This window comes from Scatophagus argus, chromosome 14, assembly GCF_020382885.2.
Source record: "Scatophagus argus isolate fScaArg1 chromosome 14, fScaArg1.pri, whole genome shotgun sequence".
Taxonomy (NCBI): domain Eukaryota; kingdom Metazoa; phylum Chordata; class Actinopteri; family Scatophagidae; genus Scatophagus; species Scatophagus argus.
Window position 1 is genome coordinate 378,542 of NC_058506.1, and position 19,713 is coordinate 398,254.

Here is a 19,713-nt window from a genome sequence, read left to right on the forward strand (position 1 = left end):
CTACTCTCATGTTGACTGCTGTCACAGTAGAAATCAATATTAAGTGAAATCATGCACATCTGGGCCTTTTAAACTTGTGCATGCGTCATGAAGTAATGCGTCATGAAGAGATATCCAAATCAAGTGCCCCAGCAGGTCAGTGGTTGTACATATGGAATATGTAACATTGGATAGATTGTGAAGGTCTTTGAGTAATCCCAAGTTTTTTCAATCAAAGAACTAGAGGGAGAACCAGAAAACTAATTCTTGTAATAAATGCTATATCACTAACTTACCAAGCATTCATAAGTCGAACATACTTGGAAAGAGGTGTTATCATTAAGCTACCAGTGGAGAGCAGCTACCAGATGCCGGGTAGCTGTTTGACATTCGTTTTATGTTTGTATTCTAATTCAAAATTGCAGACTATGTAGATGCAATGCTGTGGGATTACATTCAATCACACCCTCGAGTCTATGCTCACATAAATGGCTGAAATGGAAGGAGCAGTCTGACTGGCTATAGATAATTTTCTGTGAAAAAAAGGCATTTGTGAATTGATTACTAGCACGGGAATATTTACATCCAAATGTCTGGGCTCACCTGTGAAGCCATCTCTTGTAGTAAGTGGGCAGGATGGCTTCTGGGCCTCCTTGTTGGAAGCTGTTGATGAGGGCCTCCAGGTAGCTGACAGTCCGAGCAATGAGCTGAGCACAGCTGAGTGGCTCCAGGTTACAGTTATGCTGTATGTTGTACTGCTGGATCAGGTCATTGATGCACACTGTTGGGTTGCTGTTTGTCACATTGAATCCACAGCCTGCAGGGCATATGATTTTTGAAAATAAGACAATCTCTTTGTAAATTAAAATGAGAGCCACTGCTGTGTGAACATGCCCATCAAATATTCCTAATAACTTGGACTATGACTGTTGGATTGTATGATTGTATAAATCAAAAAGTGCAAGGTTAGGAACACTGGCTGCACTCAAATTTAGTTTATTAGATGTACTCTTTGGACTCATTGCAAAGAAACAAGCTCAGGGCTCCCACTGATTTAGCGTTATGGTGAGTTAAAAATTTCATGCACTTTATATTCGTTCTTATGGTGTATCCGCATCTTATTTTGAAGGCATGTAAACATCACCATAGCAACCAGTATCAGCGCGTTAGGGCCGCGGTCGGTAACACACAGAGGTGAGGGAGAGGGGAAAGCAGAGGGGAATGGAGAGTTTGTGAGTGTCGGGCACGCAAACATACAGGAGATTCATTCACGGGCGACCAGAGAGTTTGATGTTATAATAGCGTTATATTGTTGGAACAATGTGCTAATAAAGTTATTATTTCATAATGTTATAATAGCATTGTATTGTTGGAGCAATGTGCTAATAAAGTTATTATTTCATAATGTTATAATAGCATTGTATTGTTGGAGCAATGTGCTAATAAAGTTATTATTTCATAATGTTATAATAGCATTGTATTGTTGGAGCAATGTGCTAATAAAGTTCCATATGAGTACACAGTGGATTCACGTTTATTATTCTTATTTCATACCGCCCACCGCACCGCACGTTAAAATTGTCAAGCGTTTACCGGTCCGCAGTTAGAAAAAGGTTGGGGACCACTGTTGTAGAGTATGGCATCTCTTAAAACTGATAAATGGTGGTTGAGGTAAGATATGGCTGTCTATATCAACACTGCCAGTAATACCTCAGTCCCTATTTATAATTTCCTAAATCAAGCAGTCAGACTCTCAGTCTCTTCTAACTTTGTTTCGGGACAGTCAACAACTGTCATATTATGACTCCCTGCCTGGTCCCCAAACATGTTCACTGTGTTTAAGTGTGTGTGTATGTGCATTTGCTGTGTGTACACATGCACCATTTGTGACCAAGTACAGGTGACCCAGACGCCTTTTCAGGTATGATACCAACATGTTAAAAATTACTTTGCATGTACTCCAAAGAACAAAATAAGTGTCTTTTAGATCTAGACCAAAACTGAGCTGTCATATTAAATGTTGTGTTTGGTGTATCTCCAAGCATACAGGAAAACCTGCAGTGGCTGCTCCAGTGGAGCCATCGTGTTGTTCCAGTTTCAAAATAATTAGCAAAAACCCTAAGGAGCCCAGATGTTGTGTGCTGGTCTATTAATTTAAATGAAGGGTTCATGTTGAGGTGACTGAAAAAGAGAAGTCAGTTAAAGCCTTCAGTCTCATTTGCTGTGATAAAGGGGAGTTGTTACCTATAAGGAGATGAAAGGTTGATCCTATTACAGTGGAGGTCACCAGTACTCCCCCTAGCTTCATTAGGTTACTGTAGTAAATATCATTGGGCCACTTCACCCTCAGGTCGATGTCCTGTGAAGATCGAAATATGTTCAAATAACATTATTCATTAACATAAGACATTTTCAAAATAACACCCGATGTAGTGACCTTTAATATACACCCCCCTCCAAGGATCAATAAAGTATTTTTGATATATATAGATAATATACAATATACTTTGAAATATACTATAATATCAGTATCAGTATCACAATATGATATTGTGCTACTGCAGACAACCATTTTAATGTTCAGGCTGTATTCCTATGTATGATACATGGGTCAAATTACAGAAAATGTTCAAGTGTTGAAGAAGTAGGTACATGGAGATGTGTGGGCTGATACCTGGTATCCAGGAAGTGTGCGAACAGCCTCCACCACTGCCAGAGCAGCAAGGTGCTGCATAAAGGGGATCTTTTGTCCAAGCTTGGAGCTCAGCTCAACCTGGACCCTCAGAGTGAACATGGCACAACCTGGAGGGCTGAGCCAGGCATTCTTGCCTCGACCTGTAGCAGCAGCAAACAGAGAAAACATGTAAGGGGACATGAGGTGGTGTGAAACATCTATTAGCTCTGACAAAGATGGTGAAGAAAAACAAACATTAATACAACAGAAACACTGGTATGTTATTGTATTTGAAGTATATGTAAATATTGTGCATCTAGGTTGCTGGAGCACTGACCTCTGCCCTGGATTTGTCGAGCAGCTACAGTTATTAACCCCACATCCTTTGGTAAGTAAAATGTCAGTCTGTAAGGAAAAAAGAATGATGAACACGGAAAAGGGAGATGGCACCCGGGACAGCTACCATGCCTCAAGCGCCTAAACAATTTTGTTTTCTTTTTTACATTTATTTTTTTAATTCACTTTCATTTCATTTCATTTAAGTAAATCCTATTTTATATTGTGTTTTTTTTTGCCACCCACTCTACTAGAGAGTGTATACTTAGAGATTTTTTTTTTTGGCCTGGTCTCGTAGCCTACAGCTACTTAGGAATGAATTCCGTCCTTATTGTATCCTGAGATTGTTTACTTCAATCATTTTCACATTTCATTTGGTGTACATTTCCATTTAAGGAGAGGTTTGACTACAGCTACTTTAAAGGACTGGGGTACATAGCCTGTTATCAGGGACAGATTGATCATGTCTAATAGACAGGTGCTAAGTAAAGGTAAAGCTTCTTTGAGTAGCTTAGTAGGGATGGGGTCTAAGAGGCATGTGGTTGTCTTGGATGAATATACGAGTGAATATAGCTGATGGGGATCAACAGGTGAAAAGCAGTCAAGATGATTATCTGTTTCTACTGTTGGTTCTAAGACACCAGTGTTTGATGTTAGATCAGTACCAGCTGAGGTCAGTAGGTGCTGAATTTTGTCTCCAATGTTTAAAATCTTGTCGTTAAAAAAGGTTATAAAGTCATTGCTGCTAAGGGTCACAGGGATACAAGGCTTGATAGCACTATGGCACTCTGTCAGCCTGGCTACAGTGCTGAAGAGGAACCTGAAATTATGCTTGTTATCCTCAATTAATTTCGAGTAATAGGCTGCTCTGGCAGTCCGTAGGGCCTTCCCATATAATCTAAGACTGTCTTGCCAGATTGTTTTGAGGAACGCCATTTCCTCTCAAGTTTTTTGCACATTTTGCTTTAATTTGCGAACCTCTGTATTATACCAGGGTGCAAGTTCATTTTGCTTTATGAGTTTCTTTTTTAGCGGAGCAACAGAGTCTAAAGTTATCCTTAATAAGCTTGCAGCACTGTCCACGAAATGGTCGATTTGAGAACGATTATTGTATTGTTCACTAGTATGGGGTCATGATACTGGAGTTAATGACAATAGAACTGTTTCTTTAAATTTAGCCACAGCACCATCAGACAGGTATCTAGTGTAGGAGTTTTTTCTTGGTGGTATGAAGTCAAATAGTATAAACTCAAAAGTTATTAAACAGTGGTCAGATAGAAGAGGATTTTGTTCAAAGACTGTTAAATGTTCTACATCTATACCATATGTCAAAACAAGGTCAAGAGTGTGATTGAAGCAATGAGTGGGTTTATGTACACACTGACAGAAGCCGATTGAATCTAAGAGAGATAAATGCTGCGCGAAGGCTATACTATCATCCACGTGGTTGAAATTTTTCAATATTCTTCTGGCCGAAGTCAGGTTTCGGTTAAAGAAAATAAATCTATATTATTGTCCAATATTAACTCATTCACTACTACAGCTTTAGATGAGAGAGATCTAACATTTAGCAGTCCACATTTAATTCTCCTATTTGTTGTAGCTGTGGAGCTGTTGGTGTTGATCTTTATTAGATTTTTATGTATAACTCCTCTTTTTGAATTTGGTTCAATTAATTTAAGTGGTCGGGGGACAGACACAGTCTGTATGGGATATTGGGTGGGCAACTGTGATGGAAGTGCAGAGAGGCGTGTAGGACTGCAACTCTGCCTCCTGGTCTCAACTCTGGGTTGTCAGGGTTTTGGTTTAATAAGAAACTCAGTCAGATTTCCAGATATGTGAGCTGCTCCATCCAAACTGGGATGAATGCCGTCTCTCCTAATGAGACCAGGTCTTCCCAAAAGGTCTGCCCACATCGTTTGCTGGACACCACCTCGACAGCCAGCGATTGAATGATGACATACAGCTATACATATCATCACTGGTCAGATTGGGTAGGGGTCCAGAGAAAACTACGGAGTCCAACATAGTTTTTGCGAATGTACAAACTGATTCAAAATTAATGTTAGTGACCTCCGACTGGCGCAGTCGGGTGTCATTACCGCCGACATGTATTACTATTTTACTGTATTTACGCTCATCTTTAGCCAGCAGTTTTTGATGATTCTACGTCGCCCACTCTGGCCCCAGGAATCCATTCCTGGGGCCAGAGTGGTGTGGTGTTAGCTGGTGTCGCTAACTTCACGTTTCTGACTACAGAGCTGCCAATTACCAGAGTTGGTTTCTCAGCGGGTGTGTTGCTGAGTGGGGAGAACTTGTTGGAAACGTGAACTGGTTGGGGGTGAACCGTGGGCTTGTGCTTAGGACTATGCTTACTCCGTACAGTCACCCAGCCTCCCTTGTTTCCCGGCTGCTCGGGACCTAACCTGGGGTGGGCTACGAGCTACACTAGATCAGTCCGCACCAGCTAATGGGGGCTGACTAACAATAGTAGCTAAAGACTTTGTTTCCATGGTGCGGAGCCGTGCTTCTAATTCACTAAGCCTCGCCTCCAGCGCTACAAGTAAACTACATTTATTGCATTTACCATTTTCACTAAAGGAGGCAGAGGAATACCTAAACATTTGACACACCAAGCAGGGGAGAGCAGGAGAGCAAGAGGGAGACAGAGAAGCCATCGCTAATGAACAGGCAAGCTAGCTTAGCGGAATTTGGCAAATTCTAATTGGTTATAAGATTAGCGTCAAATTACTAAAGTGAGTGATGAAGTCTATGACTAGAACAGACGTTCAGGGTAACAGTGTGAAATTACTCGCTACTGCGAATAGTAGAACAACTTAAGCGGGGCGGGTGAGTCTGGCGATGAGGGGGGGTGTCCAGGTCCTCAAAGCGGGCAAAGAAGTTGTTGAGAGCGTCAGGCAAAGAGGGGTCCCTGGGGCATTGTGCATCTTTGGTGTTATAGTCCGTGATGCATTTAATGCCCCTCCACATGCTTCGTGGATCGTCGGATGCAAAGTGTCCCTGGCTCCTCTGGGCGTATGCGGTCTTGGCCCTCTTCACTCCTGCCGTCAGCTCTCTTCTTGCTGCCCTGAGTGCCAGTCTCTCACCTGACCTAAACGCAGCATCCCTGGCTTTCAGCAGAGACCTGACCTCTGCGTTCAGCCAGGGTTTCTGGTTTGGGTAGGTGGTTACTGTCCTGGTACTGGTAACATCCTCTGCACACTTGTAGATGTAACCGAGGACAGCAGATGTGTAGTCCTCCAGGTCTACCTCTCCCTCCCTCTGCGATCTGGAAGGCTGGGTCCGGCATGTTCTCGTTTAGCCATGTTTCCGTCCGACAAAGCACTGCACAGTTCCTCATCTCACGTGAAACCCCCAGCTTCAGTCGAAGTAGGTCCACACGCACACCACTTCCTCTTGCCCTCCGTCCGGTGTAGCCTGCTACGCCAGTCCGGTGTTCTTAGCGGCTGCAGTCTCCCCAGCGAAGCTCTGAGTTGGTGTGAGGCCGTTGTTGTTGTTGTCGTTGTGGTCATGGTGCTCGAGCCGTCCCTTATTTTAAAAAGTTCGGCTCGGCTGTACCTTATACGCTTGTTTAGACAAAGTCAAGTACAGTTGACCTTTAGACCAACACAAAAACTACAAAAAAGGGGCTTAAACCCGGGAGCGTGAGAAGCCGTTGCACTACTGCGCTACTCTTGATGCACAGCCCCATGTTGCATGGATCTGTACACAATTCCTATAAGCTGAAAATATCCCAGTTTTGAATGTCCTGCATATTCACCGTACACCCACTAAACATGTCTAGGATGCTCTGGATCATTACAATCTGGACATTCCTGTCAATGTCCAAAAACTTCACACACACACAGACCACAATCAAAAACCCTACCAACTCTATAAGAAGGAGATGTGTCGCACTTCATGAAGCAAACAATGGTCAGACCAGATACTGATGTTTAGGACATTCTGCCATGTATGAGAGCTACACAATAATGGACCTCAAAGCAAACAAGGCCACTGACATTCAACTAGTCCAGGTAGGAATTCTAGGAATTAATATTAGTCCTTTTTTATTTTAGTCCTTTATTTAGCAATAAAGTTGTAAAAAGCTTACAGATGGAGAAGGAGGGCTTTTAGTGAAGCTTGTCACAGTGCAAAGGAGCCCCAACCAAAGCCACGGTCAGCAATAGGCAGACAGGGGTACAGAAATTCTTGCAGAGATTACACACTACTCTGACCCTTGGCACATTATAAAAGGTAAATATTTGAAATGAAACACAGTACTAAAATACTAGCGGAATCTTCTTTTATAAAGAAAAATAATAAGTGTTTGTAATTTTTCTGTCTTGTGCCCAGGGACTGGGAAAGAAAATAATAATTGGTGGCCACACAAATGTACAGTGTTCTGAGATCGAAGACTTTGATATTACATGTATTTCTTGGCAGTTTATTTATGATTGTATTTACAATAACTTACTGTCCCGACATTGGTTTCATTATTCTATATTACTACTATGTAGAGTGGTACGTGAAAAATTGACAGCAATTCTGCTGTCTCCCAGTATGATCAGAGACATGGAGAAGATCAGTCCACACTTCAGGGACTGAATCTTTTCACAGTCTCATCCTGAAGTTTGCCCTGAAAAGCATGATGCTCTTTGTGAGAATGTTATGCAGTAAAGATCACAATGTCCATTATCTAATATTCAAATTTTGCTTTTATTATTATTATTATTAATAGCTTACTAACATCTTTTTAAAAAAAAACCCCAAAAAAAACAGACAGCAGTGTGAAAAGGACTGCAAACTCGTCCAGGCACTGTGAGCCAAACTGATTGCTTTTCTGACTTTTGTGTATTGCCCGGTGGCACTCTTCACATGAAGCACAGTCTGAGACCATACACAAATAAATGACTACTGTGGCTGGACACAGGTGTTGGACCAGTACTGAACATTAAACACCATTTTAACATGGAGAACAGCTACACTAGAAAATGACAGATTCCCGACAGGGTAGTTTTATAATTGAAGAATACTGCTTCAAAACATTTAGCTGAAATATTTAATCTTCTTGTTTAAAGGACTTTGAATAGTTTTTTTTAAGATTTTTACCTATGTCTAGAAAGAGTACCTCATTGGTTATCTGTTTCCCAACAGAGATTCTGCTGAGAGCTGATCAAATAGGTTGTCTGTAGCAGTGGCCATATTTCTACTGAGGGCCTTGTAACATCTGTCAAACTGCAGTCCACCTGTAATTCCATTAATGATTATCAAAGAAAATCATTAATCATCTACTAATACCTAACCACAGTAACCACAGTAACCACCTACGCAAACCAGAAACCCTGGCTGAACACGGAGGTCCGGTCTCTGCTGAAAGCCAGGGATGCTGCGTTTAGTTAAGGTGATAGAATGGCACTCAGGGTGGCGAGAAGAGAGCTGACGGCAGGAGTGAAGAGGGCCAAGACCGCATACGCCCAGAGGATCCAGGGACACTTTGCGTCCAACGATCTACGGAGCATGTGGAGGGGCATTAAGTGCATCACAGACTATAACACCAAAGATGCACAATGCCCCAGGGACCCCTCTCTGCCTGAAGCTCTCAACAACTTCTTTGCCCGCTTTGAGGACCCGGACGCCCCCCTCAGCACCAGACTCACCCCCCCACCTGGTGAAGAGCCCCTCAGCGTGACCTCAGCAGAAGTGAGGAGGACCCTCCAGAGGATAAACCCACACAAAGCTGCAGGTCCCGATAATATCCCGGGGCAGGTGTTGAAGGGCTGTACACATCAGCTCACAGAGGTACTGACGGACATCTTCAACACCTCTCTCCAACAAGCGACGGTCCCCACCTGTCTGAAGACCGCTACAATCATCCCCATTCCCAAGACCTCCACAGTGACGAGCCTGAATGACTATCGGCCAGTAGCCCTCACTCCGATAGTCATGAAGTGCTTTGAGAGACTGGTCATGGCCCGCATCAAAGACTGCATTGACGTCACTGTGGATCCACACCAATACGCATACAGGAAGAACCGATCCACAGAGGATGCCATATCTTCTGTGGTCCACACAACTCTCACCCACCTAGAGAATAAAGACTCCTATGTCCGCCTTCTCTTTGTGGATTTCACATCTGCTTTTAACACGATCATTCCGCAGACACTGATCCACAAGCTCAGTGCTCTCGGTTTGAGCTCCACCCTCTGCAATTGGGTCCTGGACTTCCTGACGGACAGGCCGCAAACAGTGAAGATCCATGACATCTCCTCCTCCCCCACCACCCTCAGCACCGGCTCTCCCCAGTGCTGAGCCCCCTCCTGTTCACCCTGCTAACACACGACTGCTCAGCGCAACACCCGAGCTGCCTCATCGTGAAGTTTGCGGATGATACAGCTGTGGTTGGACGCATCGCCAACAGCGACGAGGCCGACTACAGGCAGGAGGTGGAACGCCTGGAGGGTTGGTGCAGAGAGAACAACCTCTGCATCAACGTGAAAAAGACCAAGGAGATGATCGTGGACTTCAGAAGGGGCAGACATCTCCCCCTTCCTCTCCTGTACATCGGAGGGACAGCGGTGGAAGTGGTCTCCAGTTTCAGGTACCTGGGTGTCCACATAACGGACGACCTCACCTGGAGCAACAACACTTCCTGCCTCATCAGGAAGGCACATCAGCGCCTCTACTTCCTCAGGAGGCTGAGGCGTGCCGGACTGGGGAGTTCGGTCCTGACATCCTTCTACAGATGTGTGGTGGAGAGCGTCCTGTGCTCCTGCATCACTGTGTGGCACGGCAGCTGCTCTGCAGCAGAGAAAAAAGCTCTGCAGAGGGTGGTGAAAGCTCCACAAAAGACTGTGGGACACAGCCTATCCACCACCACAGACATTTACACCTCCAGGTGCAGGAAAAGGGCCTCCTGCATCATGAAGGACCCCACCCACCCCTCACACAAACTATTTGCCCCTCTTCCCTCAGGCAGGAGGCTGCGGAGCATCAAGAGCAGGACCACCAGACTGAGGAACAGCTTCTTCCCAGAAGCTGTGAGACTGTTGAACTCTGGAGGTCCTCTGTAGCCCCTGCTGCCAAACTCTATTGCACAATGCAGCATTTGCACAGAACTCAAACTACTCATGTTCCATTGCACTACGGTCATTTTGCACTACCCTGTCAGCCATTTGCACTACTGTTTATACTGTTTACACTGGTGTTTATATCATCTACTGTTTTCTCTTATATTCCCCTGTTTTTATATTATATAGCGTTGTGTATATTTATATTTATTATTGTTAGGCAATTGGGCTTATACTGGGACCGGGGAAACTAATTTCGTTCCACTCATGTTCTACGTGTGTGAAATGACAATAAAGCTCCTTGAATCCTTGAATCCTTGAATTTAGAACTAGAACTCTACACTCCCGGGATACAGGATTACTTGTGGTTCCTAGAGTCTCCTCTACTGTGGAACAATCTCCCAGTTTAGGTCCAGGAAGCAGACACCCTTTCTAGGTTTAAGAGCGGACTTCAAACTTTCCTTAAAGCTTATAGTTAGGGCTGGCCCAGACTAACCTCTAGTTATTCTGCTATGTGCTTAGACTACCAGGGAATCTCCCATGATGCAGTGAGCTTCTCTCTCCCTCTCCTCCTGCACACGCATTCATACATGTTACTTGACTTCTTCCTCTGAGTCTTTGTGCTTTCTCATCTTGCAGTTTCCCATGGATCACGGCCGGACCTCCTGCTGTGGTACAGCTTGACACTGACTGATATTATTATTGTTTAGTTGTATTTCTATATTAGACAGATCAAAACTTTCCCCAATCAGATGATCAGGGAGGCTCCCCTTCTGCTCAAAGCCAGAGATGTTGTCTTCAGGTCTAGTGACCCAGAGGCCTACAGTTCAGCCAGTGCAAAACATACAATACCAAAAAATTTACTGTTAAATTATAAACTACAATACAGATACGATGATGTTTTAAAAGAGATTTAAAAGTGGTGACTGAGTTAGCTCAAGTCATGCAGTCTTTAAGACATGCCTGAAGTTTGGCAAGCTGATATTTTTTCATCTGGTTTCATTATGTGTCATCTGCACAACAATGAAAATGTTTGGAGTGTTTCGTAATAATATCACAGATGGGGAGCATATAAAGGGTGAATAGTACCGGCCCGAGGAAAGAACCTTGGGGAAAAATCCATGACTAATTTTTGTGAGTATGGACAATGTATCATTAACATGAACAAACTTAGACCAATCTGATGAATATGACTGAAACCAGCTTAATGCAGTTCCTTCAATGCCAATTTAGTGTTGTAGTCTGTGTAATAAGATAGAATGGTCAATGGTGTCAAATGCAGCACTAAGGTCTAACAGTACAAGGAGAGAGATTAGTCCCGTGTCTGCTGCCAATAGAAGGTCATTTGTGACTTTGACCAATGCCATCTCTGTGCTACGATGAACTCTAAAGCCAAATATTCATGACAGTCAATTGACACAAAGGAGTTCCTATCTTGTAAGTATGATTTGAACAAACATAATACAGTGCAAGGAAATCTCAGATGCTTTTCTAGTCTGTCAAGCAGTATCTTCTGGTCAACTGTGTAAATGCAGCATCCAGATCCGGGAATACCACAACTGAAATTTTCATTACTCGGATAAATGTTGGTTAACACTTTAACAAGTGTAGGCTCAATGCTGTGGTGTGGCTGAAATCAAGACTAAAGCATTAAAGGAATTGCTTTTCACCAGAAAAATGTTGAGTTGCTTGCAAACAGCCATTTCAGCCTGTAGTTGTTAATTACTGAGTCACCCAGCTTTTTAGAAATAGTTTAAGTATGTACAAGACTGAAGTACAGTCTGATGCATTGATCAGTAAGGGGTACTGCTTGATCTGACATTTTTAGCTTAAATCAGCTGCTAGAGTTTTCAAGATGCCATCTATGCATGCTAGCATGGCACTCCTGATCCCTGAAGTGTGACAAAATTGTGAGTAAATATTGAGAACTTTTTCACTAAGGAAGTTTAGCCCGTGCTGTATGTCATTCAGTAATATTTACAGTGAATACATTACTAATCTTGATTTTGCATCAGGGACTCATTAAACACGCTATTGATGGGTCCAGGTGACACAGCCTATTTTTTCCCTGATACTACATGATGAGTTAACGGTTTTATGATTCCTTGTCGAATTCAGTGTGTATCTGATCCACCAATAAGAACGCATTTTTATAAAAAACCTTTGAAACAGTAGGATTCTCCTTCCCACAGTATCCTATGACTAAAATAGAACAGGTAACCAACTGAGGCTGCAGGAGTTGAGGCCACAAAATCTAAAATCTGCTAAGTTTGTGCAGACATACATCCACATAGATCACAGATTTTTTTAAGACATTTCAAGACATCCAAGAGGCTTCTTTAGTTTTGACTGGCTGGTAGGAAGACCTAGATATTTTTTTAATTAATGGAGTTAATAAATAATATTTAAAAAAAAAAAAAAAAAAAAAAAAGTTACAGCTATACTTTTTGCACACTTTTCTCTGCTGTTTTCTGTCGATGCAGGTAGTGGATCATTGATCTGATCTTTGCAATGGACAGTTTTGGCAACAATTTAACCGTTTCAATTTTACAATTTCACCTTTGTTCATTAGGTCCTGTTTGTGACACCTGTTGCCACCAAATAAGTGACTTATTTTGGCCCCCGGTAAGCTAGCAATGGACATATCTAAGAGAAAACTTTCAGACAAAAATAGATCATTTAATGCCTCATGGACAGATTCGTTTGCTTTTACTGCTCACAAAACTGGTTTAGCAGAATGTTTCATATGTGGTGAGAAAACAACCAAAAAATCAAACGAAGCACACCGCCTTCACTGAGAAATACCCAGCTGGAGATGAGCGAAGAAGTGCAATTTCAGAACTACTGTGGAGAGCTGATAATAGCAAAACTATTTTCAAAAAGTGGATGAACTCTACGAATTCAAGTCTCCATCAAGCCATTCACTGATGGAGACTATATAAAAAAATTGTTCATTAAGATATCAGAACATCTATTCTCAGACTTCAAAAACAAGAGTGAAATTATTCAGAAAATTAGAGATATGCCTCTCTCTGCAAAGACCTTCAAGGACAGGACCATTAAAATGGCAGCAAACATCACCAGTCAACAAACTACGGACATTAATTCGTCCCCAGCGTACTCAATCGCCTGTGATGAATCAAAAGATGTCAGTGATATTGAGCAAATAGCACTGTTATGCAGGTATGTGAACTCTTCTGTCCTCATTGAGGTAATTTTGTAACTGTTTTTGCACACTTTCTGCGTTTCGCACTCTTTTTCTGTTCTTCTGAGCGGCCACAGCAAGTGAAGTTCCCCACTACGGGATCAATAAAGTTCATCTTATCTTATCTTAATACATATAAACTGTCATTTTTTGTTTTTCCTTATTAATTAAAGCTAATATGCTACAACTGTGTGATTTTTACAATGTCGGTGCAGGCAGGCTTCTTTTAAGTTTGTAAAAATTCTCAAACGTTTTCTGTTTAATGTTTATTGATTTCATAAAAGTAACACACTATAGTTCTCATATATAAAGCATAAGTTTAAGGAAACTATAGAGGCCTATGTGGTGCTACCTTCAGTTTAGTGGTCAAATAGGTTTTGCGGCTCCGCATGGGTTTTAATTTGGTAGGAAACGGGCTACATGACTCTTTTAATGCTAAAGGTTGCTGACCCCTGTGCTAGGGGATCTCCTGTGATACACTGAGCTTCTCTCTCCTCCTCTAATTTTTCTTTCCATACATAGTTATGTCCCATTAATGCATGTCACTACTTCTTCCCCGGAGTCTTTGTGCTTTCTAATTACACAGGTTTCCCTTAGATTGAATTTGGACCTCCCGCTGTGGTCCACACCAACTACTGTTATTACCATCTGTCATAATTCTATATTACTACTACTACTATCATTATTATCATTGTTAATATTGTTTTTATTGTTCCAATACTACAATACTGCATCTCTGTCTATGTGTCCTGTCTCTCTCACTCTCACAACCCAGCCGGTCAAGGCAGATGGTCATCAACATCAACTCATCAACTCATTCCAGCAAGCCCAAACAAAAATTTACAAAGTAGCAAATTTGACAGACAGAGGAGACATTGTGATCATGAGAAAGAGTATGGGCCTCTAAATCCCTACTCAGGACTCATTGTTTTAGGGGATAACTAAGCCACCCTTCCAGATACAGCAGTTTGGCAGGAAAAACCCTCACAAGCTGTCATCTATGAGAAAAAATGGTGGAAGAAGACCTGTGATTACAAGCTACAGGCACAGTATCATATTTCACATGCACTTAGACTCACACAGCAACAAAGCAGGCAAATGACACTAAAAACCAAAAAAAAGGGTGGTGTCTCTGCTGAAGCAGGCATCTCACCCACCCAAGGCATGAATCTGTTGCTTTCATTCTTCAAAGACACCATTTCAAGACACTTTCCAACAGCATGGCAACTGTTAATTTAGAATTAGAAATAAACATGAGTTAGACTCACTGACAAATGCAAAGCTATTATTTCAGTACAGACTGAATTAAACAGATTCTACCACTGCATTTCCTAACATAGGGCGGTTAAAATGTGATTTTTCTGAAAGCCTTTATCTCCCATATCACCCCCCCACCAACCCTTCTCATTTCAAAGATTAAAATATCTCAGATTAAAAGATTATTTCTGCCATCAATGCTAATTTTTCAAACAGGATTGGGCTTGCATAAGCGTGTTTGCATTGATCATTCAGCAGCATTAAAGGGATGATCAATAAGTCCAAAGTAATCTGTAAATGTGATTAATTGAGCTAATCCTGTTTACTGAGGGACAGCAGAAATGATCATTTCCAAATAGCACTACTGGAAGTGATCAGAGAGACAGGGCTGCACTGTTACCATGTGGCAGCTGAGGCACCAATGAATGACCTTGCTATCAGGACTGCTTGTCAGCAATAGGTCTACCTACTTTGGTAAAGGTTCTAGACAACAACACACAATTGTGCAGTAGGATTCCACACACCTTAAAATGTACAGTTTCTGTTTTATTAGGCAAAGGAAGTCTCTTCCTCTTATTGAGGTTTTGCAGTTAACAACAAAGCCACTTAACAGCCATACTGGGGGACAGTATGTACACACCCACAGAGTTCATATGGCTTTGCAGTGATGTCATAAATGATACATTTCAGAATTTTAAAAGTTAACATTGACTTCAGTTCACGTTTTAAGTAAAAAGAATTAGTAACAATTTACTTCACTGTGATGCTTTTTTGGATGTGATTATACTGAACAGTTTTTTGGACTGGTGTCCAAGTATTCACGAGTCCTGCAGTAGGATCCAGTGTTAACCACACCTTTAGTCCCATTAGCTAAAAAAATTAAGTTACCACTATTACCACTATAGCTAAGGTGAGACAAGTGGACGTCAGGTGAAATGAGATGTGAAATGATCTTTCATCTCTCTTGCATTAAGAATGTCCTACCAGACATGTCTGGTAATCTAAACAATCATGGTATATTCAAGGTCTTGTAATGTAACTGCATTAGGTGTGTTTGTATTAAGTGTTATCTAGAAAAAAAACAGCTTCAAGCACATAAAGAAAGTATATATTGTCAAAAATCTTTTTTTTTTTTTTTTTTTTTGCATATGACCTCCATTCTTGTATATGTTGTGTATGTGTACGCTGAACGCTTGTTAGCGCAGCAAACCATTGGTCACCACTGTAGTGTGTGTCTGTGTGTAGTGTCTGTGTCTGCAGCCAGATTTGTTACAAATACACACTGAAGTGTGGTGAGCTCCTCCTTATAGTGCAGTGTCTCCCTTCCAATGTAATGTGAATATACCTTGAGGGCCGACGCACAGAACTGATGTGCACCTCTCAAAATTTGAAACAATGTGACTGATGACGGCAAGCATGCATTATGTGCATTTAAGCAGATTAAACTGCTTGCTGACAAGTTAGTGAAGTCTTTACACTTCGGATCATGCATGGGACCTCATGGCCTGAGGGCACTGGTGTATAACATAACCCTCCACTGTAAAAGCAAAAAAAAGTTTAAGTCAAACACTGCACCATATGTTCCCCAGAATAAGAAATGAGTACGTTTAGGCATCTGCTTACAATCTTGTATAATTGCAGGTGGAACATGCAAGGTCACTTGGGCCAATCTGAATTTTATGGTCGGAACTATTGCCACAGGTATGAAGAATCCTGTGAAAAATACAATCCTGCGGTTTGTATTTTTTTTTTTTTTTTTTTACAGGAAACAGGACTCTAATTTTATAGTGTCATTTTAGATACTGTATTGCTTAACAAAACAAACAGTCATTACCAGGGCATGTCTCCAACAACTGGAACAGCGTTGAGTAAAGGAGTCTCTTGTTAAGGTTGTTTTCCTATTCAAATTTCCATAGTATGAAGGTGTTAGACTGCAGCTGATATACAGTATTTTGTTTATGTTACTCCTAGTAACAGAAGTTGCAGTGTTATAATTAAATTAATTTACAGTTGTTTAAAAACACTGGGTAAATGCCAAAAACACCTTCCACATGCACATGAAAAACTGAATTTGTATGACCAAAAGCACAGGGAGAAATTCCATCCATTTCTACTTCTCTTACTTTATCCAGCTCCTTAAGGGGAAAATAAATGGAAGGGAAGGCCGTGGGGCACAAAAGTAAAAGGGCCCTTGGGTTTTCATGTCTGAGTCTGAAGCTCTCACAAGAAAAAGTCAACAAATAGGTGTTGCTCCAGGCGTGAGGATCAAGTTCAGCAGAGCAGGAAAAGAATCATTATGCTCTCTGGACCAGCCAAGTGGTGTTAGAAAAACTCTACAGACTTTTCCCCAACCTTTTCACAAATAAACACTTCCATACTGTTAACCATGACTATTGTGCTACTAAATACTACGCAGTTTGCAATTTCCTAGAAAAACAACAAACACACACTCATACACAAAAGTAATACCTCTTACTCATCAGTCATGACCCTCTAGAAGTGTGTGGTAGCTGCTGTGCCACAATCAGAAAATTATGTTTTATTGCTCTGATTCAGTACTTCGTTTGCACTAAGGGCTACTCTCTTATTTACTGTCTAGCTAACTTGACCACCATTGCTTTCCCTGCACTCTTGACCCATACGAACAGCCAACTTTGAATTATGTGTACACAAATAGCTAATGAAATATTCTACAAATTATGTCTTAAATTTTACACTACTGCAAACTGAATATCTGACCATAGTTTATACAGATTTAGACTGTTGTTTGGACAAGACAAGTACTTTAAAATGTGTTGAAGGCACACATCTTGGACTTGTGAAGAGCAATTTCAATAATTTTCGGGCAGTTAATCTAAAACTATTGTACAGATTGATCAGTGATGAAAATGTAAACATACTATACACCGATCAGCCACAACATTAATACCACTGACAGGTAAAGTGAGTGACATTAATCATCTGCTTACAATGCAATGTTCTGCGGGGCAACCTTGGGTTCTGGCAATCATGGGGATGTTCTCTGACACACACCCAGCTAAACGCTGCAGACCAAGTGCACCCCATGTTGTTTTTCTGTTTTAGATACCTTAATTGGAGAAATACTATTTAATTTTTTTTAATGGGTAAAAGTTCTAAATAATTAAAAAGTGCCATAATACAAGTAGCCACACAAACACTTTGCCTAAATAAAATATTGTAAAGTTTTGATTTAAATTAGAAATCAAGCGATCAAGAAAGACATTTAAGACTCACATTTCTCGACAATTTCTGATGTTGTTATTCACACAATTTGGTTGGCACTAGTAATTACTGAGATTTGATACCCAGCCTAACCAAACTGAGATCTATTATTTTAGAAAAAATAAAAGACTGACAAAGATTTCACAAATGTGTAACACCAGGCCCCCCGCAATACCCTTTTATCCTCAAATACTTTGCTTCACTCAGGATCATCATAGTGTACCCAGGATCCCAAGCCTGAGATCATTAGTACTACAATAAATTACCATGATGAATATAACAGGATATTTCTGGGAAAAAAACCCACCAGGAAGAGCAGTTGCTAGGAAATCAGAAGACACCTTCCAAGATTACTGTGCAGGGCCAAGACACAGTCCACAAACACAGCGCACCACAAGGTTTGTATGGGAACCCCCACCAGGGCAAAAAATGTTTTAAAATGCAAGAATTAATAATGAAAATAACGCTTTACTATGAAATATTACTATTCAAAATAACACATTTTGTGTTTCTTAACCTATATTACATGGTTACAAATCTTATTTCTGTGCAAAAATGCAGCTTATTAAAGCTTTTTCTTCTTCTGATAACTTTAAAAGTCTTGAATACAGAGCGAACAAAAATTTGCAAACCACCTGTTGCAACATCTGGCCAAAGCTGATCATGTCTACATATCAACCTATGCACCTAATCTGTTCATTTTGTGAATGCGTACCACTAGGCCTGACAAAAATTCAAAAACACTGTAACATGATTATGAAGATTTTGTCAGACACAATCTGGATCACAGTCGCTAAATTTCCAGTCTTAATGCTAAGCTAAGCAGCTGCTGGCTACAGACTGGTATTAAATTGGCACGTGTATTATCAATCTTCTGTTATTCTAACTATCCTCTAGAAAGCCAATAAGCACAATCTGCAAAATGACAAACTATTGCTCAAACAATGCATGAAGCCAATGACACTGAAATTGCCAAAGACTGCACTGAAACACCCTGTTTATAATGGACATGGATGGCTCAGAGTAGGATGGATATTTACTTGGCATATATAATAATAGGGATAGGGACTGTGTTGAAAGGGCTGCTGGCTGTGAAGCCACAAACTAAAAAGCACTGAATTTTATTTTGGTGTGACCTTATGAGAATGTTATTCTGTGTCTTACTATTGGCTAGTATTAGCCAGCTGCAGTCAAACAAAGTAATAATATCCTGAACAAACACACAGTCTGCTGGCCATTAAGCCTCAGCTTCAAGCCATTGCACTTAAGTGCCTGATCCCGTTTTCATCAGGTTCTCAATTTCTGGCAGCACTGACCTGCTTTGTCTTTAAACCAATTCCCTATGTGCTCTTCCCCTGTGCTTCATTTGTTCTACAGATAGAGGGAAAGTCCTGTCACTGTCATTTCAAAGGACTAACAACTGACTCATCTCAATTTCATCATCTGTCTGACTATTTGCTGGATCTGATTATATCATTATGATATGACTGGTATATCCATTAACATCCTCAGGAATGTATAATTGTAATAAAAAGGTGGCTATCTTAGTTACTAGAAAATATATGTGAAACGCTATGCCGGATGATAGAAAGATCTCTAGGCTTTACTCAGCAAATAACCTTTTTTAATTCACCTGCCACAAATTTGTTGTTGTGAGATAATGCCTTATTGACATGGTTCATGTTATCTAATGTAAAACTTATTTTATTTTGACATCTTACAATACGTGTATGTTTATTTTGTGCCCTGCTAACATCTTGCTGCTTTCACACACAAAAAAAGCTTGTTTGCGTACTTTTATTTTTCCCCTAACCTCTAGGCCACCAGGATGACCCCGAGTTCAATCACTGCATGCAACTTCTGAAGCCTTTACACATACACACACCAGAGGGGAAAAAAAAGACATATAGATATATACATATATATATATACATATATATGTGTGTGTA

General features: G+C 41.0%; 1 protein-coding gene across 4 annotated transcripts in view; it reads right to left on the bottom strand.

Moving 5' to 3' along the window:
* Positions 1-19,713, bottom strand: part of hlcs (holocarboxylase synthetase (biotin-(proprionyl-CoA-carboxylase (ATP-hydrolysing)) ligase)) — a 58,633-nt gene that overhangs the window by 12,986 nt on the left and 25,934 nt on the right. For 3 of the 4 annotated variants that reach the window (XM_046409994.1, XM_046409992.1, XM_046409995.1), the window contains 4 exons: positions 2,991-3,058; positions 2,654-2,814; positions 2,224-2,338; positions 583-796 (listed from right to left, as the gene is read on the bottom strand). In XM_046409994.1, the coding sequence (XP_046265950.1) occupies positions 583-796; positions 2,224-2,338; positions 2,654-2,814; positions 2,991-3,058 (558 nt within the window). Of the gene's footprint in view, positions 1-463; positions 513-582; positions 797-2,223; positions 2,339-2,653; positions 2,815-2,990; positions 3,059-19,713 lie in introns of all 4 variants that reach the window. The other variant, XM_046409993.1, reaches the window with a different exon arrangement.